This window comes from Trichosurus vulpecula, chromosome 6 (assembly GCF_011100635.1).
Source record: "Trichosurus vulpecula isolate mTriVul1 chromosome 6, mTriVul1.pri, whole genome shotgun sequence".
Lineage (NCBI taxonomy): Eukaryota > Metazoa > Chordata > Mammalia > Diprotodontia > Phalangeridae > Trichosurus > Trichosurus vulpecula.
This window is the reverse complement of record NC_050578.1, coordinates 59,472,540-59,495,199: the sequence shown is the minus strand read 5'-3', so window position 1 is coordinate 59,495,199 and position 22,660 is coordinate 59,472,540. Positions and strand designations below refer to the sequence as shown.

General features: G+C 37.8%; 1 protein-coding gene across 1 annotated transcript in view; it reads left to right on the top strand.

The window, feature by feature from the left end:
• UNC5C (unc-5 netrin receptor C) overlaps nucleotides 1-22,660 on the top strand; it is a 438,193-nt gene that overhangs the window by 283,463 nt on the left and 132,070 nt on the right. Inside the window, exon 3 of the mRNA XM_036765340.1 lies at nucleotides 9,378-9,521. Within this exon, the coding sequence (XP_036621235.1) occupies nucleotides 9,378-9,521 (144 nt within the window). The remainder of the gene's footprint in view (nucleotides 1-9,377; nucleotides 9,522-22,660) is intronic.

Genomic DNA, 22,660 nt, shown 5'->3' with positions numbered 1-22,660 from the left:
AGTGGATCTCAGAGGGTATGTGACATTTGACTCTATTTGTGATAAAGGAGGGCTGCTAATAGGGGGATGTGGGGTGAATTAAAGGGTATTGATGGGGATGAAGAAACAAAGAAGGAAAGAAAGGAAGGATAGAGACAGAGATAGAAAGGGATAGAGAGTGAGCAAGATGGGGAGAGGGAAAGAGGGAGAGATGGGGGTGTAGAGGGAGAAATGAACCCAGGGATGTAGAAATCCCAAACCAAAGTTCCCAAGGCAAGGCCACCTGGAATGAATTCGCGGACCCAAGCTTTCTTTAAGTCAAGGAGGCAAGATTTATTACGCTTTACATAAATAAAGTGGGCAAGAATTCTTAGGGGACCTGCAACCATACAGGGCTACAGGGAAAGTTTAAGTACAAGATTTGGGGGTGAAATCTGTCAATCTGTCTGGTCAAGGCGTGATTAGGGGTTGGTCAGTTCTTAAAGGAACATACACTTTTTGTATCTACTGCACAGGTATCTTACCCAGAGTATGCTGGGAAATAGCCCACAGGGGGCCTACCTGGGGGGTGTAGTTTTGCCTGTGAAATGTCACTAAGTCACCAAAAGTTCAAGGCTGACTGGGAATATCCAGGTGGATTCCATCACATGTCTTGTTAGACAAGATTGATGTAAGGGAGTATACATTTGATTATGTATAGGATACATGTTAGACTCAGTGTATAGTCAGTTAACAGCATCCTGAATCAATCTATAATTGGGCATAGCTGCTTACTAAGGAAGAAGCAGAGATAATTTTGGGGCACACTGCCCTTTAGCTAAAAAGAGGCTGCCTGGGAAAGAACATGTTTTGAGAACTAGATGTGTTGTGAAATTGGAATTCTGCCACAGGCACCCAAGCAGAGGCTAAGGAGAAATGTGATGTTAGAATTAGGGTCCAAGCACAAGCAACCCATCAGGGGAAGGGAGGGAGGAGAGGAGAGAGGGAGAGAGGGAGGGAGGGGTAGGGGGAGGGAGAGAGAGAGAGCATGCAATAAAATATTAAATATACAGAAAATACAAAAACAAGACAGAAAGGGTCACAAATAGGGCAATTTTATTACTACTTGCTCAAATTTAATATACCCTTTAAAATGAACTGTATCTAACAGAAATTCTGTTCCGCGTACAGTCCTTTTTTTAGTTCTTTGTATTTTTGAGATTTTGTACTTTTTTGTGATTATTTAGTTCCTCGTAAAAAAGAAAAAAATTAAAGAACTGGCAGTAACCCTAAGATTTGGCTTTAAAAATCTTGCCTTGAGGTTATGTGTTATTTTTGTTCTAGTTAGGTTCACAAGTAACTATAGAAATTATCGTGTTTATTGTGTAACATTATATTAAATTATAATGGAATAAAGCTTGTCTCTGATATCTTTATAAACTGAATTTTATCAAGATATCCAGAAGCGTTATTATGTCTCATGTTTTATATTATATTAGTGAAAACTAATATGATTAAGGTCTTATAGAGAGCATAAGAATATTACCACACTAATTCAATAAACATTTTGTAACATACTCCAGAGCTTTGTATAATGTGGCAACCTGTGCTATAACTAAGACTGTGCGATAATGAGATTTCACGGTATGACCTCGGTCACCCTTCTCCGAATACGAAAAAGTCCAAGCAAAGTCAGGCTTTCAAGCTTGCACAACATGACAGCTTGGCACTTTTCCCCTGCCCTCCTGCTCTCAGAAGGTTTAAATAAAAATTTTAAATATGAAGGATTTAGCCCAGACCTGAACTATAAAGGAGTACATTGCTTTCTCAAATGATTATCACTGCATTTTAGCAAAACATATACAAGGTATTTAAAAATAGAGATGATATGTGACAGGAGCCCTGACTTTGGTACTAGAACTAAGTTTAAATCCCTGCTTTAAATATGTATAAGTAGCAAGCTCTGTGCCTCAGTTTCCGCATCTATAAAATGAAGGGGTTCAAATTGATGACCTCTGAGTTCCCTTCCAGTTCTAAACTTCTAGTTTTATGCTCATAGGAACCAATAGCAGCATGTCACACTTGATAAATAGCCTTGCTGTCAAGAAAACTTTCATTCAGGTCATCTCTCTGATATGTCTTGGCTCTGAGAGGCTGGGCAAGTTATTTAACCTCTCAGTGACCCCAGGAAACAGGTAGTTTTCTATCTGTGATTTCTGGTACTAAAAACAAAATTCTAATGATATTCAAGTATTGAACTGATGTAAAAGGTCTTCAGAAAGGTCACTGGATGATCTTCTCAGTTATACAATGTTAACAGAGTGTAAATTTCAAGAAAAAATGGTTTAAACAATTAGGAAACTGGCAGCACCAATTGTCCATAATGGCGTCTCCTGGAAAAACATTCTTTTTTGATGCCTTACTGCTTTTATGAAACTGAAATTTTAATTTAAAAATATGCGATAAAGGTTTATCAGCATGATATCATTGAAATGTTTGATGCACGATATTTTAAAAAAAGCTAGACAGTGGCATTTATATCTAGAATTTTTAAGTCTTCTCAGACTTCCTATTAACTAGTCAACTTGGCTTAGTGCTGTAGCTCTCCAATTACTGTCCTGTACCCTGGCTCCCAATCATAACGAATCCTATTATAAAAGCAAATCATTGCAAACTTCAAACAGCTTGGATTCTAGAGGTACCATTAGTAAAGAGAGTGTAGAGATGGGAAACCTTTGATGTTATTAGACATGATGGAAAAATACACATTTCTATTTGAGTACGCTCAGTACACAGAAACATTTTTTCCCTGCATTAAATGGCCTGAAACCAATTTGTAGCCACCAAAAGCTTTTCAAAGCATCCCTCTTTAGTAAAGGTACTTATGCCATTTCAAAATTCAAGTTGGCGTGCTTTCTCCACCCAAGGACATCAACTAGAGTTGGAACTTTATTTTCAAAGAGGTTATGTATTCAAAGGTTACTACTTATTTTATCCAAAGCCATCTATGGTTTTATGAGTAAAATGTCATAGGTAATGAACTTATCTATGGTAACGAAAAGCTGGTGTGTAGCCAGTACCTCAGTCTGAATAATGCCTCTGATTTTGTGGAGCTCTTAATGGTAAAGTTTTCAAAGTTCCCTGCTGACGTATCTTTTTTTGTTCTTATTTTGACCACAGATTGGAATGTAAACTGTGGGCTATGGGATGGGACAACTACATACAAGCAGTAATTAATCCTCTTCCTTCTGAATAGGGCCTCTGTCAAGTAGAAGGCAACCTCAAGGTGCATGCCAGGCTCCCAAAGCCCATGGGGTATAGCAGGCCACACAATTGGGCACATTCATTCAATGAATATCACCTTGTATTCCCCATGGCAAGGGAATGGAACTGTGGCTTCCTGGAAGACTTCAGATCTGTTGTCAACAGAACCACTCATGATGGTAGCTGGTTAGAAAGGAACAGTGGACTGAGTGAAAATCCACTATCTTTTCATTCATTTTCCTGGAATTGCTTTGCGTAGAAGCAGCAAAAAGAAGCCTGAGTTTATCATCTCAGAACACTAAATATTTGTGTGTGGTTAAACTTTCCTGAGTCCATTTGTTGGTCTGAATTTTATAGTCGCCATACCTTCAAGGTAATACACACGTCTGATTTATCCACCCTTCAACCCAATAAATTAATAAGACATTTAAGAATTTTGCTTCTAGTAGCTGAATAGTTGCTTTTGTTCCTTCCTTCACCTAAGGAACAGGCAGTAAATAAATAGCCAAAAAGTAGGCCAGGGCATTAAGATAGTGGAATTTAAAAAATAAAAAAAGATAGGTGCCAACTAAAAGCTGTCTGATCTTGCAGGAGGTCACTCGTTTTAGCCAAACCTGTTTCCTTTTTTTCCCCTCTTTTCTTTTGCAGAGGGGAAGGCAGGGCAATTGGGGTTAAGTGACCTGCCCAAGGTCACACAGCTAATAAGTGTGTCAAGTATCTGAGGTGAGATTTGAACTCAGGTCCTCCTGACTCCAGGGCCAGTGCTCTACTCACTGAGCCACCTAGCAGACCCACCAAGGCTGTTTCCTTATCCATTAAATGGGGTTGAAGATAACTTACTCCACCTACCTCTCAGGCTTGTGGTGATGGAGTACTTTGTTGTGCTCTACAGTAATGTCAGGGCTTAGAAAGAATAGAGACCTATGTTGTTGCAGCCGGTTTGGGGATAAAAAAATAGTAATCAAGTGTTGTGGCTTAAATGGGACAATGGCCTCCATGTATGTCTTTGTGGTGTAGCACAGAGCACCATTTAGCAAAATAGGGGAGCACTTTTGCCCTTTCAAAGGGGACATTAAATTTCCTTTTACTTAGAGTGATGGGGATAGGATGTTCTAATTAACATCACATTCTGAATAACTTTGTATTATTGCATGTCCTATAAAATTGACCACCAAATTTCAAAGAATTAAGATATAGAAAAACATATTTAACATTAAACCTACAGCAGGTTAATTTAATTTTGAATATTGCTAAGACTCTTCAGGATCTGAGTCATCATTATAGAGGCATTTTCCAGGCTTCTTACTCCATTAGGACACTGGAGACATCAGGCTTAAATTCATAATCTCTATAGCTTGGTTAAACATGTACCCAAAGTCTGGCCAGATTTCTTGGTGGGAAATCCTTGTTCTTCCCTCCGGTGGAACAGCCTACATTCTTCCCAAGATAAACCTGGAAGATCATCTCTCCTCTCATTCCTTTCCCTTGAGAAGGATAAATCAGTGGTAGAATAAGACAGCAGCCTGCAGGTCTCCCTCATCTAGATGCTCCCATCATAGCATCTCCTGTGTGAATATACTCCAAGTGTCTGGGTTTTCCACCTCTTCAAATGCCTCTTCCTGTTCCATGGCTGTTGGTTCTCCCTGAGATGTCAATGCCCCAGGTCTGCTATCGACATACCATTAGCCTCTCTAATTCCTAGAGTTTATCAAATCAAAGAAATTATGGGTGAAACAGTACTTGAAAAGCTGAATGTATCTTTCTCCTGGAATCTTTAAAGTGTCACCTATATAGTAATAATTTAATGGTAGCCATACTGTTAGATGCTTCATTCAAGAAATAGCTCCCAGTTGTAGAACAGATACTGATCTTATTATTGCAGGGCCTTTCCACAGCAGGGAGTTTTCTACACTTAGGAAATCACAGATCTGAACAACCACCCACCCATTCCTCCAAAAAAATTATCCATGTGTGTCTGTGTTTAGGTGTATATATCTGGAAGCCCTGAGTAAAAATAATTGTAAGATAACAAAAGTAACAGATGCCATCTATATGTTAGTGAATCTGTGGTAACTTCCTTCACTGAATACACATCACAGCCCAACCATGTTTTTTCAGCCTGTGTAATTCTGGACCATTTCTTTTTATAAGCCCTCAATGGACGATGTGCCCAATACCCCAGAAGGCTTCTTCTGCTTCAGACATATCAAATGTCCAGTAGGCATCTTAAAATCAAAATGTCCAAAACAGAATTTCTTATCTTTCCCCCTAAATCCATCCCTCCCCACTTCCCTATTAATGTAAAGAGCAACATCATACTCCCTGTCCCTCAAGCTCCCAACCTAGGAGTCATCCTGGATTCCTCACTATCTCTCAAAATCAAACCTGTTGCCAAGGACTGTTGATTTCATCTTTGCAATATCTCTCAGATATGTTCCCCCTCTCTCCTCTGATGCATGCCCTCATCACCTCACACCTTGATTATTGTAATATCCTGCTAGTGGATCTGCTCACCCCAAGTCTCTCCCTGCTCCAATCTATCTTCCATTCAGTGACTAACGTGATTTTCCTAAAATGCAGGTCCAATCGTGTCACCCCTCAATTCAATAAACTTCAATGGCTGTCTGTTGCCTCTAGGAGCAAATACAAAATGCTCTGTTTGGTATTGAAAACCCTTCATAGCCTAGCCTATGACTATCTTTCTAGTCTTTTTATACCTTATATCTTAATAGATATTCTTCAGTCAAGTGACACTGGCCTCCTGGCCATGAACAAGACACTACATTTCTTGGCTCCAGACATTTCCTCTGGATGTCCCTCATACCTGGGATCTTCCACTTTGACTGCTGGCCCCCCCAGCTTTCCTTTAAGTCCCAACTAAAATCCCACCTTTCATACACGTACAAGATGAAAAGGAAATAATATATATATATTTGTTTCTATATTGCTTTGTGGTTTCACCCATTAGTCCCTTCTTCTTTAGGGACTGTCTTTTGCCTCTTTTTGTATCCCCATTCCTTAGCACAGTGCCTGGCACGTGGTAGGCACTTAATAAATGTTTACTCATTGATTGATATTTTATGGAAATCAGTGTAGCACACAGGCTGACATCTATTAACCCTCTCTCTTCCAGCTGGAACAGGAACCTTCTCTGTTCATGTGTCTTGGCTCCTCCTATGACAATAAAATGTAGAATGTGTGCTCCTTCTTATGCTCTTGCTTTCTAATTTGCATAGCCAACATTTATGCAGTTTTTTATTTGTCCTTTCCTTTATTCAAACATTTGCACTTGATATATTTTATTTCATCTTGGGGATACAAGTAGTTAACAGGCTACAGTCTACTGAAGTACAGCTGGAAGGGACCTCAGACATTGTCTAGCCCAACCACCTTACCTTATAGATGAGGAAAGTGAGGTTTAAGGTAGGTAATAATTAACAGTAATTGCATTTGTATAGCACCTTAAAGTTTACAAATATATTAAGTATAAGAAACAGAATTTGAACCCAGGGCCTATGACCCTAGAGCCAATGGTCTTTCTACTTTACCCCAGACCAGCCTTCAAAACAAGACTTCAGACCCAAGAGTTGGAGTTACTGTTGAACTAAAAACATTTTACAATGCCTTTCAAACCAAGGCTTAAAGAAAAGGCATTGAAAATCCTAACTTTTTGCCTTATGTGATTGTTTTGCTTGTTTTGCCCTTTTAAATATTGTCTCAGGTTCTTTTAGAAGGAGACAAGGTGTAATTATCATAAATAAACTAAAACCTATTTTATAGTCAGGATTTACAACTTAGATCGGATTAATAATGTCCTTTAATATTAGTAATTGTCTACTTTAAATTCCATCAGTCATCTTAAGAAATCCACTGAAATGTCTTTAGAGAAGCACCAGGGAAGCAAGGCTGCCTAATAAAAGGCAGTAGATAGGGCGGCTAGGTGTCACAGTGGATAGAGCACTGGGCCTGGAGTCAGGAAGACCTGAGTTTGAATCTGGCCTCAGACACTTGCTAGCTATGTGACCCTAGGCAAGTCACTTCACCCTGTTTGCCTCAGTTTCCTCATCTGTAAAATGACCTGTAGAAGGCAATGGCAAGCTACTCCAGTATCTTTGCCAAAAAAAACCCAAATGAGCTCAGAGATTCAGACGTAACTGAAATGACTGAACAACAAACCAGTAGGTATTCCCTCAGGTCTCTTTTGCCCCACAAATATAGCCATAGGAGCTGTGTATAGTGAAATACACACTAGGTTTGGAGCTGTGAACTCTGGGTTCAAATTCTGGTTCTGATTCCTATTAGCTGCATGACTGTGGGGGAGCCAATTAACTTCTGCAAGCCTCATCATTGCACTGGGTCTTATAATTTTTTCACTGCCTACTACACAGAATTGTTGTGAGAAAGGCATTTTATGAACTTTAAAGCCCAATGGAAAATGTGAGCTTCTCTTATTGTGAACAAAGGTCCATGAATTCTCCCCTGCAAAGCTCATGGTGTGAGATCTCACTGTCTTCAAGAGTACCCTCCCCTTGAATGGTGTTACCATGTGGGACCTAGCAAACTTCTTGGTAATCCCTGAAATCAACAATCTTGGATTTGGCAAAATTTAATGATCAGGCAATGAAAAAGAGTGTTGGATTTGAGGTCTGAAGATATGAATTCAAATTCTGGCTCTGCCGATTAATATCTGTGAGGAGTGGTAGGTCCCCTCTCCTCCTTGGGTCTTGGATTTTCCATCTATAAAATGAGATATTTGGTTGCTGTCAACCTTTCCAGCTCTGAGTCTCCAAATGAAATTTAAATCCTGAGAATAGCCAGGAGCTTTCCCAAGATAAACAGAGAAACTAGTAATAATTCTGGATCATAGGTTCATAGGACTGAGGTCAAGAGACCTCAGAGATCATCTAATCTAACCCTTTTATTTCACGGAGAAGGAAATTGAGTGGTGAAGGGTTAAGTGACTTTCCCAAGGTCACAGGGTAATTACTGAGGCATATAACACAATTGCTGTACCATATTATTATTTATGAGTGGTAAAATTATTTATTTTGGGGTTGTTTGGATTTTAGATAAATCAAATATATCTTATTTAATATTTTTGTCAGATTTGACACTTAACTTATAATATTTAAAGAATGATTATGAAACAGTCTGAAAACTATATTTTGGAATTGGGAGAGAGTCAAGTAGTCAATGATAACTACTTGTTTCAGTCTTCTTAAATACCTTCTTTTAAAATGACTTCTGTCTGGTAGACATAGCACAGTGGAGAAACAGCTGGCTTGAGAGTCAAGGTCCGCTTCAGATATATCCTGTCACCCTGGTCGGGGTCATAAACCACTTCATCTCCAACATCTCAGGCATCTCGCTAAGTCTAGGAGAGATGCCGAGCTGCTGTCTGATCAATGTCGGTAGAAAGTCTTCACTCATGGAAGTTCTCTAAATGGATTAAATCACAGATCCAGGTTTTAAAAAATGCATTGATATTAAATAGGCATTATTTTATGTTCTCAGTCGGTTCAGTAGCACTGATGCTATGCTTTGAGACAGAGAGAGACAGAGGGGGAGAGAAAGTGAGGAGGGGGAGGGAGAGGGAGAGGGAGAGAGAGAGAGAAATTGTAGGCTATGATGTTAATATATGTTTCTCTTTTTATTTTCCTGTGTTGTCAGTTTCCTTTTCCTTGGTTTACATACACAACTTGAGGAGTGAGCAATATTTGGGAACAATCGTGTTTGGGGGATGGGGCTGGTGTTTTATCAAAATCCTATTAAATGATCGTGGACATTCCTAGGAGATGGAAACTTTAATTTGGTAAGGAAGAAGATGGCTCCATGGATAGGAAATGATTATTCTAGCCACATTGTGAAGGGTAGAGTTTTGTAGAGTGTAAAAGATATGGGGTCAAGAAGTGCCAGAATAAAAAAAAAGTGAGAAAAAGCAAAGGGTTAAGCAAGTAAAATGAAAAGAGCAGACAGAAGATGTGAGCCTGATGAGAAAAGTGATAAAAGCGGTACTATATCTGTGATGTGGTTACACAGCTCTGCCAACCATCATTTTTAAAAAGATCCTATTAAAAGATATTCATGGTCTGTTTTTTGGCATGTTGCCCTTTTATGAGTCTTATCCTTATAAGAGTGTTAATTTCTTCTGGCAGGTCTGATTGTCCGGGAAGTGAGCATTGAGATTTCCCGGCAACAAGTTGAAGAGCTCTTTGGGCCTGAAGATTATTGGTGCCAGTGTGTTGCCTGGAGCTCTGCAGGCACCACAAAGAGCCGGAAAGCCTATGTGCGCATTGCATGTAAGTAAGGTATCTCTCCTAGCTGGAATCAGTGCAGTTGATGGGAGGGGAAGGAGAACTGCTGCTCAACTTGAACCTGCTCTGGTTTTCAATCATCCCAATCAAAGAAAGATGAGATTTGTGTGGTCTTGTTACACAACAAGTAACAACTTAATGAAAATGTGTGGGCTTGGTATACTTTTATGGCCTAGGGTTTCAAAGTATTTGAGCTCTATTTTATTTTTACTTAACTCTTAATATAATCTATTTTCTCTCCCTCTCACCTTCCACCAATGGATAAAAAAGAAAAGAAAAACTCAGAAAAAAATCAAAGCAAAACAAATTCTGAAATTGGCCATGTCCAAAATATATGTCTCCCGCTATGCCATCATCTCTCTATCGGGAAGTGGGTAGCATACCTGCGCCAATACCAAGACCTGAGCATACCACTCAAATCATCGCTGGTCATAGTGTTGGTCAGAGTTCTTAAGTCTTTCAAAGTTGTCTTAACAATGTTATTGTTATCATATGACTTCTCTTGGTTCTGCTCAGTTCACTTAGCATCAGTTTATGTAACTCTAACCAGGTTTCTCTGAAACTATTCCTTTCATCACCTCTTAAAGCACAATATAGAAACATATATCATCAATGCTTCTGTACGTCCTTGAGGATGCTAGTAGTAATAGTGAAGATAATGAGGAAGAAAAGGAGAAGAAGAAGAAGAAAAAGTAGTAGTGTTTTATAGCACTTTATGGTTTACAAAGCACTTTCCATATGTTGTCACATTTGATGCCATTAGGCTATCATTTACTCAATGATTGATTGCTTCAGTGAGCTAACTAGATCCTGAGTAAATGAATGGGTTGTTGCTGCTTTTAAAAGTGCCTCATTATCAGGGAGAAATATGCATTTTCTCTTGGGGAGTATGATTCCTTTTCCTAAACACAGGGTAGTTTGCAAAGCTGCCAATGCAGTGGCAGCTTGTTATGACAGTATGGATAAGTTAATATGTTGCCTGGAGCTCAGCACTACAAATACGTTAAGTTAATATGTAGCCTGTGCTGGCACCACAAAGAGCTGGAAGCTTTTTTTTTTCATTTGGGGGAGAGTAAAATGGGGTGAGAAGGGGTCTTCTCTGGATTAAATTCCCTTAGGGTCAATGTTAGAGATCTTTCTTTATGATGAAAGCACGTCATACCAAGATCTTTTGGGTATTTTAGTCATATGTCTGCCTTCAACTGAGTTCTACACTTATTCTCCAATTTACATTGGAGAATTATCTATTGTAATTTTGTGGAAAAGCCCATGCTGAGGCCACGTTCTTTGAGTAACTGTAAAGAGGATGCCTTCCTACTAGGTGGTACAGTAGAGAAAATATTAGTCTTGGCATAAGGAAGCTCTGAGTTCAAGTACTGCTTCAGACACTTACTAGCTGTATGACCCTGAACAAGTCACTTAATCTCTCTCAGCCCATTTCCCAATCTGTAAAATGAGAATAATAAAGCCCCTACCTCTCAGAATTGTTGTGAGGATAAAATGAGATCACATATGTAAAGCACTTTTCCAACCTTAAGGTACTTTATGAACACTAGATATTATTGTTATCATTATTATCATAATCAATGGAAATGACCAATACCAACATGGTACTCTCAAATTAAGTAAATAGAGGGGGGGGGGTGGCAGGATTATTCCTTAAGAGAATACTTGAAATTAGTTTCTAACCATAGTCACAAGAAACAGTGTGATGGAAAGGGGTATCATTGCAAATTTTAGATGTTTCACAGTCAATGATCACATCTATTTTAAGTTACTCTAGTCTCATTGCTAAAGCAACTCTTCTTAAACCTCAAGTCATAGATGATAAAATTCCAATTCATAAGAATTCCCTTTAAATCAATGTTTTTAAAATAAGGCAGAGTTGCACCAGGATGCTTAATAGCCACTTACCACTGGAGGGATTTTAAAAAGTGATACTTTGGCCTTGGGCACAAAAATATAACTAAAAATTAAATTATTTTTTCCTCTGGAACAAAAATGTAAAGTAATTAAAATTTGAGCCTTTATAAAAAAAAATTCCTCCTCACATCGTCCTTGACTTTCTTGTCTTCTGGAACCATGCCTTCTCTACTGCTATCTCATCCTAGAACTTTCCTTATTACCTGGGGTCTCCTTGCCCTGAAAAAGCCTACTACCCTGTGACCTGTTTAACATACAAAACATATAACACCTTCTCTCTTTGGTGAGTTCCTTTGGGGGCCTCCACTTTGTAGAAGGGACAAGTCCAACCTTTATTCTCCTGCAAACTTATCCCCAATTTTCTTGACTTTAAAATCATGCCTGTTTTGTATGTCATCTTCCTCAATTAGAATGTAAACTCCTTGAGGGCAGAACTACTTTTCTTTTTCCTTATATTTGGACCCTTAGTACTTAGCTTAGCACATTATTTTGCATATAGTAAATTAAACACTTAGTAAATGTTTGTTTCCTTCTTAATATGAAATTTGGCTTCTTGCCAGTTGGCTTTGTTTTTTGATACTTAGAAAATGCTCAAATATTCAAATGAATCTGTGGATATTATTATTAATGTGGATATTTACTCCAACAATGTAGATTGCAGCCTACCCATGACTGTCCAATCTATGGGACTCTTATATGTGTTTTCCATGTCCATATTAATTATCCTGAATGTTGTGGGCCTTCCTTGCTTTTTCCTAACATTTCTTTCTATTCTATTTTACTATGAACATAAAATACAAAAAAAGAGCCATTTTCACGCACAGCACAATATGAAAAGAGGATGCTATGTGAAAATGTGAATCTCCATTTCATACTGTTTGATTTTATTAAGTTTATAGTGAATTCAACAAGTTACCTTCCAAACTGTCCTCCTCATTTGTACTTCCTTCCGAATTTCCTTGTGTTTTCTTCTGCACATTTTTAAAAAATGATTCAATGACCCTTTTTTTTAGCATTACTGTTTATAACCCCTTGCCTCCCTCCTCACAGTATTGAAAAGAGAAATGAAAAAAAAAAAACCTTTAATGACTAAGCATAGTCAAGCAAAAGAATCTACAGTGTCCATGTCCAGAAATATGTTTTTTAAATGCTTTGTGTTCACCACCCCTACTGGGAGGTGGGTAACGTTTCATCATAAGTCCTCTGTAGACATGGCTGGTCATGGCATTGATTATAGTTTTAAAATCTTTTAAAGTTGTTTCTCTTTACAATGTTGTTGACCTATAACATATTTTCCTAGTTCTTTTCACTTGACTTTGCATAAGTTCATATTTCCCAGAATTCTCTGACCTGTCTCTTTTGTCATTTCTTATGGGTATTATACTGTTACATTCATATGCTATAATTTGTTCATCCATTTCCCAATTGTCTAAGAGGCATTCTAAGGCACCTCCTTAGATTCTAGTTCTTTAGTTTTTTTTTTTTAATTCCTTTGAATCTCCAGAGCTCCTTCCAATTGCTCAAATAAATTTGTTTTTCTAAGGTTCTCTGGACTCCTGCATTTATATTTCAAAGTTCCTACAGAGCTCCAGTGTTTTCATTAGGAATTCTTGAAAGTCTTTTTCCAAGAAAGTTTCATTTTTTTTCCTTATAGGATTATATTCAGATTTACAGGATAAGTTATTCATGGTTGTAAGCTTACAGCCTTTGCATTTTGCAATATTGTATTCCCATTTCTCTTCTCATTCATAGGAGAAGTTGCCAGGTATTATATAATTGTGACCATAGTTTCTTGGTACCTGATTCTTTTTTCCTTTCTGGATGCTTGCATTATTTTTTCTTTGAGATGGGAGTTTTGAATTTTGACTAGGACATTCCTGAAACTTTTCCTTTTGTACTTCCCTTTTGAACTTAGCATAGTGTCTAGCACATGGCAGCTCCTTAATAAATGATATTGACTTGATTTAACAGATATAGATAGATAGATAGATAGATAGATATACATACACACACATAGATGTAGATATATACATACGTATAGATCTATATCCATAGTAGTCAACTAACAATAAACACAGTAAAATCTTGTATTCTTTCCTTCTTAAACTCAATTGTATGATTTTAAAAATATAGTCTTTGTTTAATATCACTTGCAAAAGCCTTCCTGCTCCCTCATAATACTCCCATCAAGTATGCCCTTCATATATGGCTAGGTTATTACAATAAACATTTTATATGGATAGAAAATCAGGCATTATTTGAATTGTCATTAATGTATTTTTGTCACATTTTTTGGTAGTAATAATGTCTGAGATTTTTCCCCACCACTCCTTTGGAATATTGCACTCCTTCAGATACCTTGATCATTGCTCCCCCAATGTACTTCACCTCCAGGACAGACCTCCTCTTCTGTATCCTTGATTTAGTCCAGTATCTCTTCCCTTCTTTGCTTTCTTCAGTACTAGATGAAAAAAAATTATGAAAAGCTTTGCAGTTCATTTCCATCTTTTCCCTATTTCATGTTCTCTTTTGAGTTTCATACTTATATATCCTCAAAGTGAATTAGTTGAATCACTTGGCAAACTTTCTTTAAGCTGATCTTACCCTCCAACGGTTCTATTTTTATGAATGAGTGGATGAGAGATTAAAACATTTATTAAACACTTACTATATTCAAAGCACTCTTCTAAGAGGTAGGGATACAAATAGGAAAATGAGAGAGTTCCTACTCTCAAGGCGCTCTCATGGAGAATTGACACATATGAAATGTTTTAGCTGCACATCAGATGGAAAGGTACCATGGCCCTTACAGTGCAGTAGCAAAGCAGATAGTGATTCAAACTATGGTCTTTGGTGTCAGTGTTTTTTCATCTATCATTTTTTGCTACCAGCCACTTATTTAAAGAGAATTAGTTGTTTTAATTGTACATAATTTCTTTTTTTCTCATTTTATTCTTTTTTAGTTTTATCTTATTTTTTAATCTTGGCTCTACATTTCAGTAGTCTGACTGTACACAGACAGCTAACTCAAGAATAATTGTCATGATGCTTCAAAGTGGGACTTTATAAAAGTCATAGAATAAGGAGAGAGGAGTTTTCCCCTATATAAAGTCCATTTTACCTATAGAATATTTTCACCTTCATGGAACAAGACTCCAGATCTCTATTTGCATAACCGTATGATTAAAAGAAGTAGAATTTCAGGGACAGGAAACAGTCACCAGGACCGATGCTCTGATAGATAATTATGGAGTTTCTGCTTCTTGTGAAGGCTGGTCCTGCATGGCACTGATCCTTTGTAACATTTTAGAAAGCTTGTACATAACCATGTCTGTACTGCATCAAGTGGGTTTTGGTGATTTGCCCAGGAACACTTGACAGATGGCTATCACATTAACTTCAATTAAAGGTTTGAATTTATCTCAGATGAAGATAACATTATGCTGCTAAGGTTATATAAGTGCAATTACCTTTCATGTAATTAGATTTATGTATAGCAAGAACACAATGGAGTGGCTTTTAGTGCTTCCATAATAAATACTTGTTTTTTTGAGGTTTATAACTCACCTATGAAAATGTAGTCTAAGAAATAAGTTGGCATGCAAGGTCATGACTCAAGACAAAATTGTTTTTTATTTTGGTTTTGGATTTTTGCCAAAAGGAAGAGAGACTCTGGGAAAGAGAGACAAGGACACAGAGAGACAAAATGGAAGACAGAGAAAAGTGACAGAAACAGAAAGAAGGAACAAATGAATGAAGAAATGAAGGGAAGGAGGAAGGGAGGGAGGGAGGGAGGAAGGAAGGAAGGAAGGAAGGAAGGAAGGAAGGAAGGAAGGAAAAAAGGAAGGAAGGAAGGAAGGAAGGAAGGAAGGAAGGAAGGAAGGAAGGAAGGAAGGAAGGAAGATGTCCAGTACCATCTGATAAGTAAATTTTTAAAACAACAGATTTTCATTATTTTTTTATTATAAATCATTCCAGTTTCTAATTTATTATTTACACACTAGGCAATCACAAAATAAACTGAAGTCAAGAGTCTCATCTTCCTTGTATGGGAATAGCATGTTTTTCACATAGAAAACTTGATTTCATGTAGAAAACTGAACTCATTATCTTTCCCTCTAATCCCTTCCTATGAATCTCAGTGTGGGCCAACAAGCACCAGTTAGAACTGAACATGGAACAAGTGATTGGTTTAAGATTGGAAAAGGAGTGAGACAAGGCTGCATATTGTCACCATATTTATTTAACTTATATGCAGTATACATCATGTGAAATGCTAGTCTGGATGAATCAAAAGTTGGAATTAAAGTTCCCGGGAGAAATATCAGAAATCTCAAATATGAAGATGATACAATTCTGATGGCAGAAAGTAAAGAGGAATTGAGAAGCCTCTTGAAGAGACTGAAACAGGAAAGCCTAAAAGCTGGTTTAAAGCATATCATCCAACAAACTAAGATCTTGGCAACTGGTCCCATCACTTCCTGGCAAATAGACAGGGAAAAATGGAAGCAGTGTCAGATTTTATATTCTTGGGCTCAAAGATTACTGCAGATGGCAATTGTAGCCATGAAATTAAAAGATGCTTGCTCCTTAGAAGGAAAGCTATGGCAAATCTGGACAGCATACCAAAAAGCAGAGATATCACCTTACCAACAAAGGTCTGTATAGACAAGGCTGTGGTTTTTCCAATAGCAATGTATGGCTGTGAGAGTTGGACTATAAGTAAAGCTGAATGCTGCAGAATCAACACTTTCAAATTGTAATACTAGAGAAGACTTTTGAGAGTACCTTGGACAGCAAGGAGATCAAATCAATCAATGTTTAAAGAAATTAATTCAGGCTATTCACTGGAAAGTTAAATACCAAGCTTAAGCTTATATACTTTGGCCATGTAATGAGAAGATGGGACTCATTGGAAAAGAACCTGATTTTGCGAAAGATTGGAGGCACTTAGCATAGTCTCTGGCACATAGTAGGCATTTAATAAATATATATATATATATATAACATACATAACATTTAATAAATGTTAATTGATTGATTAATAGTCACTTTGCTCCCAAATCCAGTAATTTCAGAGAGAATCATTTACTTCCTTGTAGTTTCACTTAAAAGCAGGTGAAGTTACCCTTATGCGAATGTGTCACCATCAGCAGTAAAGTAGGCAACTGACTACAAGTTGGCATGGACTTGGTTCTAAATTAGAGGGCACATAGAGCAGAGGATGAGATGGAAAGATAGTGTCATGGAAACAACAAACATGAACTTGAACAGACTTCAAGAGAAACTGGAGGATAGAAGGACCTGGCATGCTATGGTCCATGGAGTCATAGTCAGACATGACAACAAAAAAACCTCCTATTTCTATAGAGTACATCACCATTCTCCCAGTCCTTCAGGCTCACAATTTAGGAGTCATCCTAGATTCCTCACTATCTCTCTCTTTCTCCCTATAGTTAATCTGTTGCCAATGCCTATCAATTTCAGCTTTGCAATATCAATTTAAAACTCCCTCTTCTTTCCTCTGACACTGCCACAACTCTGTGCCGGCCCTTATCACTTCATACCTTGGTTATTGCAATAGTCTGCTGGTGGGTCTGCCTGTCTCAAGTTTCTCCCCACTGTACCAAATAAAATAATTTTAAAAGACAAAATTTTTAGTGAAATTATAATCAATTTTATCAGTCACAGCCAGCATATGATTGACAAAAAAGGGTACTTATCTTTTTGTTCCATCAAAAAGACTACTTTTTAAGGTTTATATGCTTTGGGACAAGAAGTATTCCATCAAACAGCAATCAACTCTGTAAGAAATGGGAGGAGGAGTTTTGTTTCCACAGAACTAAAGGTATATGCCCCCCCCCTTCCCCACCCCAGCTTTAGCAGAAACCAGGCCTCAAGGTCAGTCAGGTGAAAGGTCAGAGGTTTGTACGCATGCGCATGCTTTTTGAGAAGGCAGGGGAGTTAGAGAGGCCAAACCAGGTGGAACCAGTTCAAGCTTATCTAGGGTCTGGTCTTGGTCAAGAATCCAGGCCTACTGATTTGCATAATTTGCATATGTTAAAGAGGGAAAGTAGGGGAAGTAAAAGAATGTAGTTTAATCCTAAACTAAGACAAGGAAAATCTAATTAACTTCACTTTTGCTTTTGTATCCTTATTATCCTACCTGTATAAACTGTATAACCTAGGAAAACTATGTAAAAAATAAAGATTGTAAACTAACCATAACACTAGCAGGAGTGGAGGGAATGGTTACCCCTGCTCCTGCAGCTGTATCAGTGTGAGTGTTCCAGTGAGCACTATACCTGTTCCCTTGAGGAGCATAATAAAATGCCTTCTTCTGCCCACTCTGGTCTTGAGTTCTTTGTGTGAGAATGGGCAAATCACATGGATCTTCCTAAGGTCGAGGTGAAGGGAAGCAATGAGCAGCAGAAACTTGCCTCAGGCTTACTCCTAGATGTTGCTTGGGGTGTTCTGTGATTCCCCACTGCGGTGTTAAGGGGGCTACCACTCCCGATCCCCTTGAGGAACCCTGTGGTCTGCACAGCCTTCTTAAGGGGACATCATTTGGGACTTCTGGCCCTGTCTCGGGAGCCTTGTGATCTTACCGCCATCCTAAGGGGCCATCACTTGGGTCCTCCTTAGGGTCTGACCCCTAAGAGGCCTTGTGATCCCCACAGATTAAGATGGGGCTACCACTTGGTCTTCCTCTGGGAGTCCTGTGGTCTGTACAGCCTTCCCTAGAGATTATCACAGGGTTCTTCCTCAGGACTTTGGCCCTGCCTAGGAAGTCCAGTGATCCCCAAAACCACATTTCTCACAATTCTAATTGGTTAACAATTTAATTAGAGGTGGACTTTACAAAGAGAAGTGTATTTACTCCAGTGATGGGCTAAGAGTGATATCATGTCAGTCTTAAATAGAGACTATCCATATACCCAGGCCATCCCCAGCCTTGGGCAATCTGGCCAAAAGGATCTGTCTCTACCTAAGCTTGATTGAATGGAATTCACCTCAGACTAGAGATTCTTTGTAAAGTTGAGTTAGATCAATTAGAGGAGTTTAGCTCGACCTTCAGAGACTAAGGCCTTGAAAATAGAAAAAAAAGGAGGGGACTCTGAATCTCCCGAAATCACTAGTTATTATTCATCATTCCTCTTACCACTCCAGTCCATTCTTCATTCAGCCACTACAGTGATTTTCTGAAAGTACAGATCTGACCATGTCACCACCCTCTGCCTCCACTCAATAAATTCTAGTACTTCCTTATTGCCTCCTGGATCAAATACAAAATGCTCTCTTTGGTGTTCAAAGCCCTTCATGACCTAGCTCCCTCCTTCCTTTCCAGTATTCTTATACCTTACTCCCCAACCTGTACTCTCTGATCCACTGACCCTGGCCTCCTGGCTGTTCCACAAACCAAATACTCCATCACTCTGCTCTGCGAATTTTCTCTGGTTGTCCCAAATGCCTGAAACACTCTCTCTCCTCCACTCTACCTCCTGACCTCCCTGGCTTCCTTTAAATCCCAACTAAAATCCTGTCTTCTATAGGAGGCCTTCCCCAAACCCTCTTGACTCTGTGCCTTCCCTCTGTTAGTTATACATATTCATCCTCTATATAATTTGAAATATACATATATATCCATATATGTGTGTGTATGTATACACACATATTTATATAAAGTTATATACAAAATATATATGTGTGTATATATACATATATAAATATGTGTGTATGTATGTATACACACATGCATATAAATATATATATATAAATATATGTGTGTGTATATATATGTGTGTATATGTGTGTGTGTGTGTGTGTGTGTGTGTGTGTGTGTGTGTGTGTGCATATTGTCTCCCCCACTGGATTGTAAGCTCTTTGAGGGCTGCATTGGACTGTCTTTTACCTCTTTTTGTATCCCCAGCATTTAGCATAGTGTCTGGCACATAGTAGGCATTTAATAAATGCTAATTGATTGATCTATAGTCACTTTGCTCCCAAATCCAGTAATTTCAGAGAGAATCATTTACTTCCTTGTAGTTTCCCTTAAGGGCAGGTGAAGTTACCCTTATGCAAATGTGTCACTATCAGCAGTAAAGTAGGCAACTGACTGCAAGCTGACATGGATTTGGCTCTAAATTAGAGGGCACATAGAGCAGAGGGTGGAGAGAAACATCTTTCCTTCCTGTATCCAAGAATCATTCATTCTTTTTTTTCCTTCTCTCTATTCTTTTTTTAAAATTTTATTTTAAACCCAAACACCAGAACACAAATACAGACTAGAGAAAAGAAACAAAAACATTTCATAAACTTAAATATTAAAACTTAAATACAAAGTAAGAAAGGGGGAAAAAGCATGTCATGTGCATAGCAGAACATAAGAGAGAATTCAAAATATGTAACAATAAGTTTTCATTTCAAGAAATCTATATGATAAATAATATACCTTTTGTTGAAAACTGTCCATCTTTTGTTTGCTTCCTTGTGAGTTTTCTTCTGTTCTCTGCTTTGCACTGTTTTATTTTGTTCTTTTTTTCCCTCCCTCCTCCTCCCCGCAGGAAGGCTACAATTAAGTTTGGATATGTTTCTCTACAGCTTTAGATATATACATACAAATATAGACATATATTTTTCTAGCCAAATTCTACTTCTGATTTTTGTTTCTATGTTCTTGCGTATCTCTTGTTTCCTATCCCTCCTGCCTCCTCTGCTTTGCTTCTTCCTGCTACATAGCCCTCCTATTACTTGCCTACCCACCTCCAAGGAGCCCTCCCCATCCGCCCATTCCTGCTGGTCACCTTGCACAGCCCTCTCCTACTCAAAACAAAGTCAATTTCAAGTCATGTCATCATTTTCCTGATGTCGCACTCCTCTTCGACAACGAAGGATGAACACACAACATGACTCCTCTGTATTGATTCTTCCTCTTGCACCTCATTTGTATAAAATAATTGTTCTTTTTAGCTGTTCCTAAATGGTTTAACTTTTTAAATTCATATCACACTCAGGTTTACCTCAATCTTTCTTATGAGCTACCCAATTATTAATAAAAATCTTAGACATACATTTCATAATTTGCATATATAAAAAGTAAATGATCTGTCCTAATTGAATCCCTTATAATGAGTCTTTGGCATGTACCTTATATTTTTCTTGGCTCTTGTATGTCAAATCTTCTATTAAGTTCAGTTTTTTTTAACCAAGTCTTGGAAGTCTGACAGTTGATCAAATGTCCATTTTTTTCTCATTCATGATTGTGCTTAACTTTACTGGGTATGATATTTTCAGCCCAAGCCCAAGTTCTTTTGCTCTTCTATATATATAGTGTTCCAAGACCTGTGGTCCTTTAATGTCTCTACTGCTAGGTCTTGTGTGATTCTAATAGTGACACTATCCTATTTTAATTGTTTTATTCTTGTTGCTTTTAATATTTTATCCTTGAGCTAGGGGTTTCAGAATTTGACTATGATATTCCTATGAGTTTTCTTCATAGGATCTCTTTTAAGTAGTGATTGATAAATTTTTCCTATTTCTACTTTCCCCCCTATTTCTAATGCTTCAGGACAGTTTTCTTTAATCATTTGTATTACTGTATCAAGGTTCTTATTTTGATTATAACTTTCATTTGGTGTGATTATTTTATGCTTTCTCTTCATGATCTAGTCTCCAAATCTGTTGTTTTTCTCATGTTTCACTTTCTCTTCTATTTTTTCATTATTCATATTGTGTTTAATTATTTCTTGATCTCTTATAATTTCACTGGCTTCACTTTGCCCAATTCTAACTTTCAAGGTGTGATTTTCTTCCTTAAGATGCTGGATCTCTCTTTTTAATTGGTTGACTTTCCTTTCATAATCGTCTTGTTTTTCTTGGATTATTCTTTTTTTAAATTTTTCCTCCATCTCTGTTATTTGATTTTTAAAGTCCTTTAAAAGATCTTATATAAATTCTTTTTTTAGTGTTAATTTTTTTATTTAGTTTTCAGCATTGATTTTCACAAGAGTTTGAATTACAAATTTTCTCCCCATTTCTACCCTCCCCCCCACTCCAAGATGGCATATATTCTGGTTGCCCTGTTCCCCAGTCAGCCCTCCCTTCTGTCAGCCCACTCCCTTTCCATCCCCTTTTCCCTTCCTTTCTTGTAGGGCAAGATAAATTTCTACACCCCATTGCCTGTGTATCTTATTTTCTAGTTGCATGCAAAAACTTTTTTTTTTGTTTTTGAACATCTGTTTTTAAAACTTTGAGTTCTAAATTCTCTCCCCTCTTCCCTTCCCACCCACCCTCCCTAAGAAGTCAAGCAATTCAACCTAGGCCACATGTATCATTATGTATAACCCTTCCACAATACTCATGTTGTGAAAGACTCACTATATTTTGCTCCCTCCTAACCTATCCCCCTTCATTGAATTTTCTCCCTTGACCCTGTCCCTTTCCAAAGTGTTTGTTTTTTATTAACTCCCCCCCATCTGCCCTCCCTTCTATCATCCCCCCCCTTTTTTATCTTCTTTCTTCTTTTTTCCTGTGGGGTAAGATACCCAAATCAGTATGTATTTTATTCCCTCCTCAGGTCAAATTTGATGAGAGCAAGATTCACTCATTCCTCCTCACCTGCCTTCTCTTCCCCTCCTACAGAACTGCTTTTTCTTGCCAGGTTCATGCGAGATAATTTATCCCATTCTATCTCTCCCTGTCTCCCTCTCTCAATGTATTCCTCTCTCATCCCTTAATTTAATTTTATTTCTGTTAAATATCTTCCCTTCATCTTCAACTCACCCTGTGCCCTCTCTCTCTCTCTTTCTCTCTCTCTCTCTCTCTCTCTCACTCTCTCTCTCTCTCTCTCTCTCTATATATATATATATATATATATATATACACATACATATACACATACATACATACTCACATACACACACATACATATATATATATATATATATATATATATATACACACACACATATGCATATTCCCTTCAGCTACCCTAATACTGAAGTCTCATGAATCATACACATCATCTTTCCATGTAGGAATGTAAACAAAACAGTTCAACTTTAGTAAGTCCCTTGCAATTTCTTTTTCTTGTTCTTTTTCTTGATTACCTTTTCATGCTTCTCTTGATTCTTGTGTTTGAAAGTCAAATTTTCTATTCAGCTCTGGTCTTTTCACTGAGAGAGCTTGAAAGTCCTCTATTT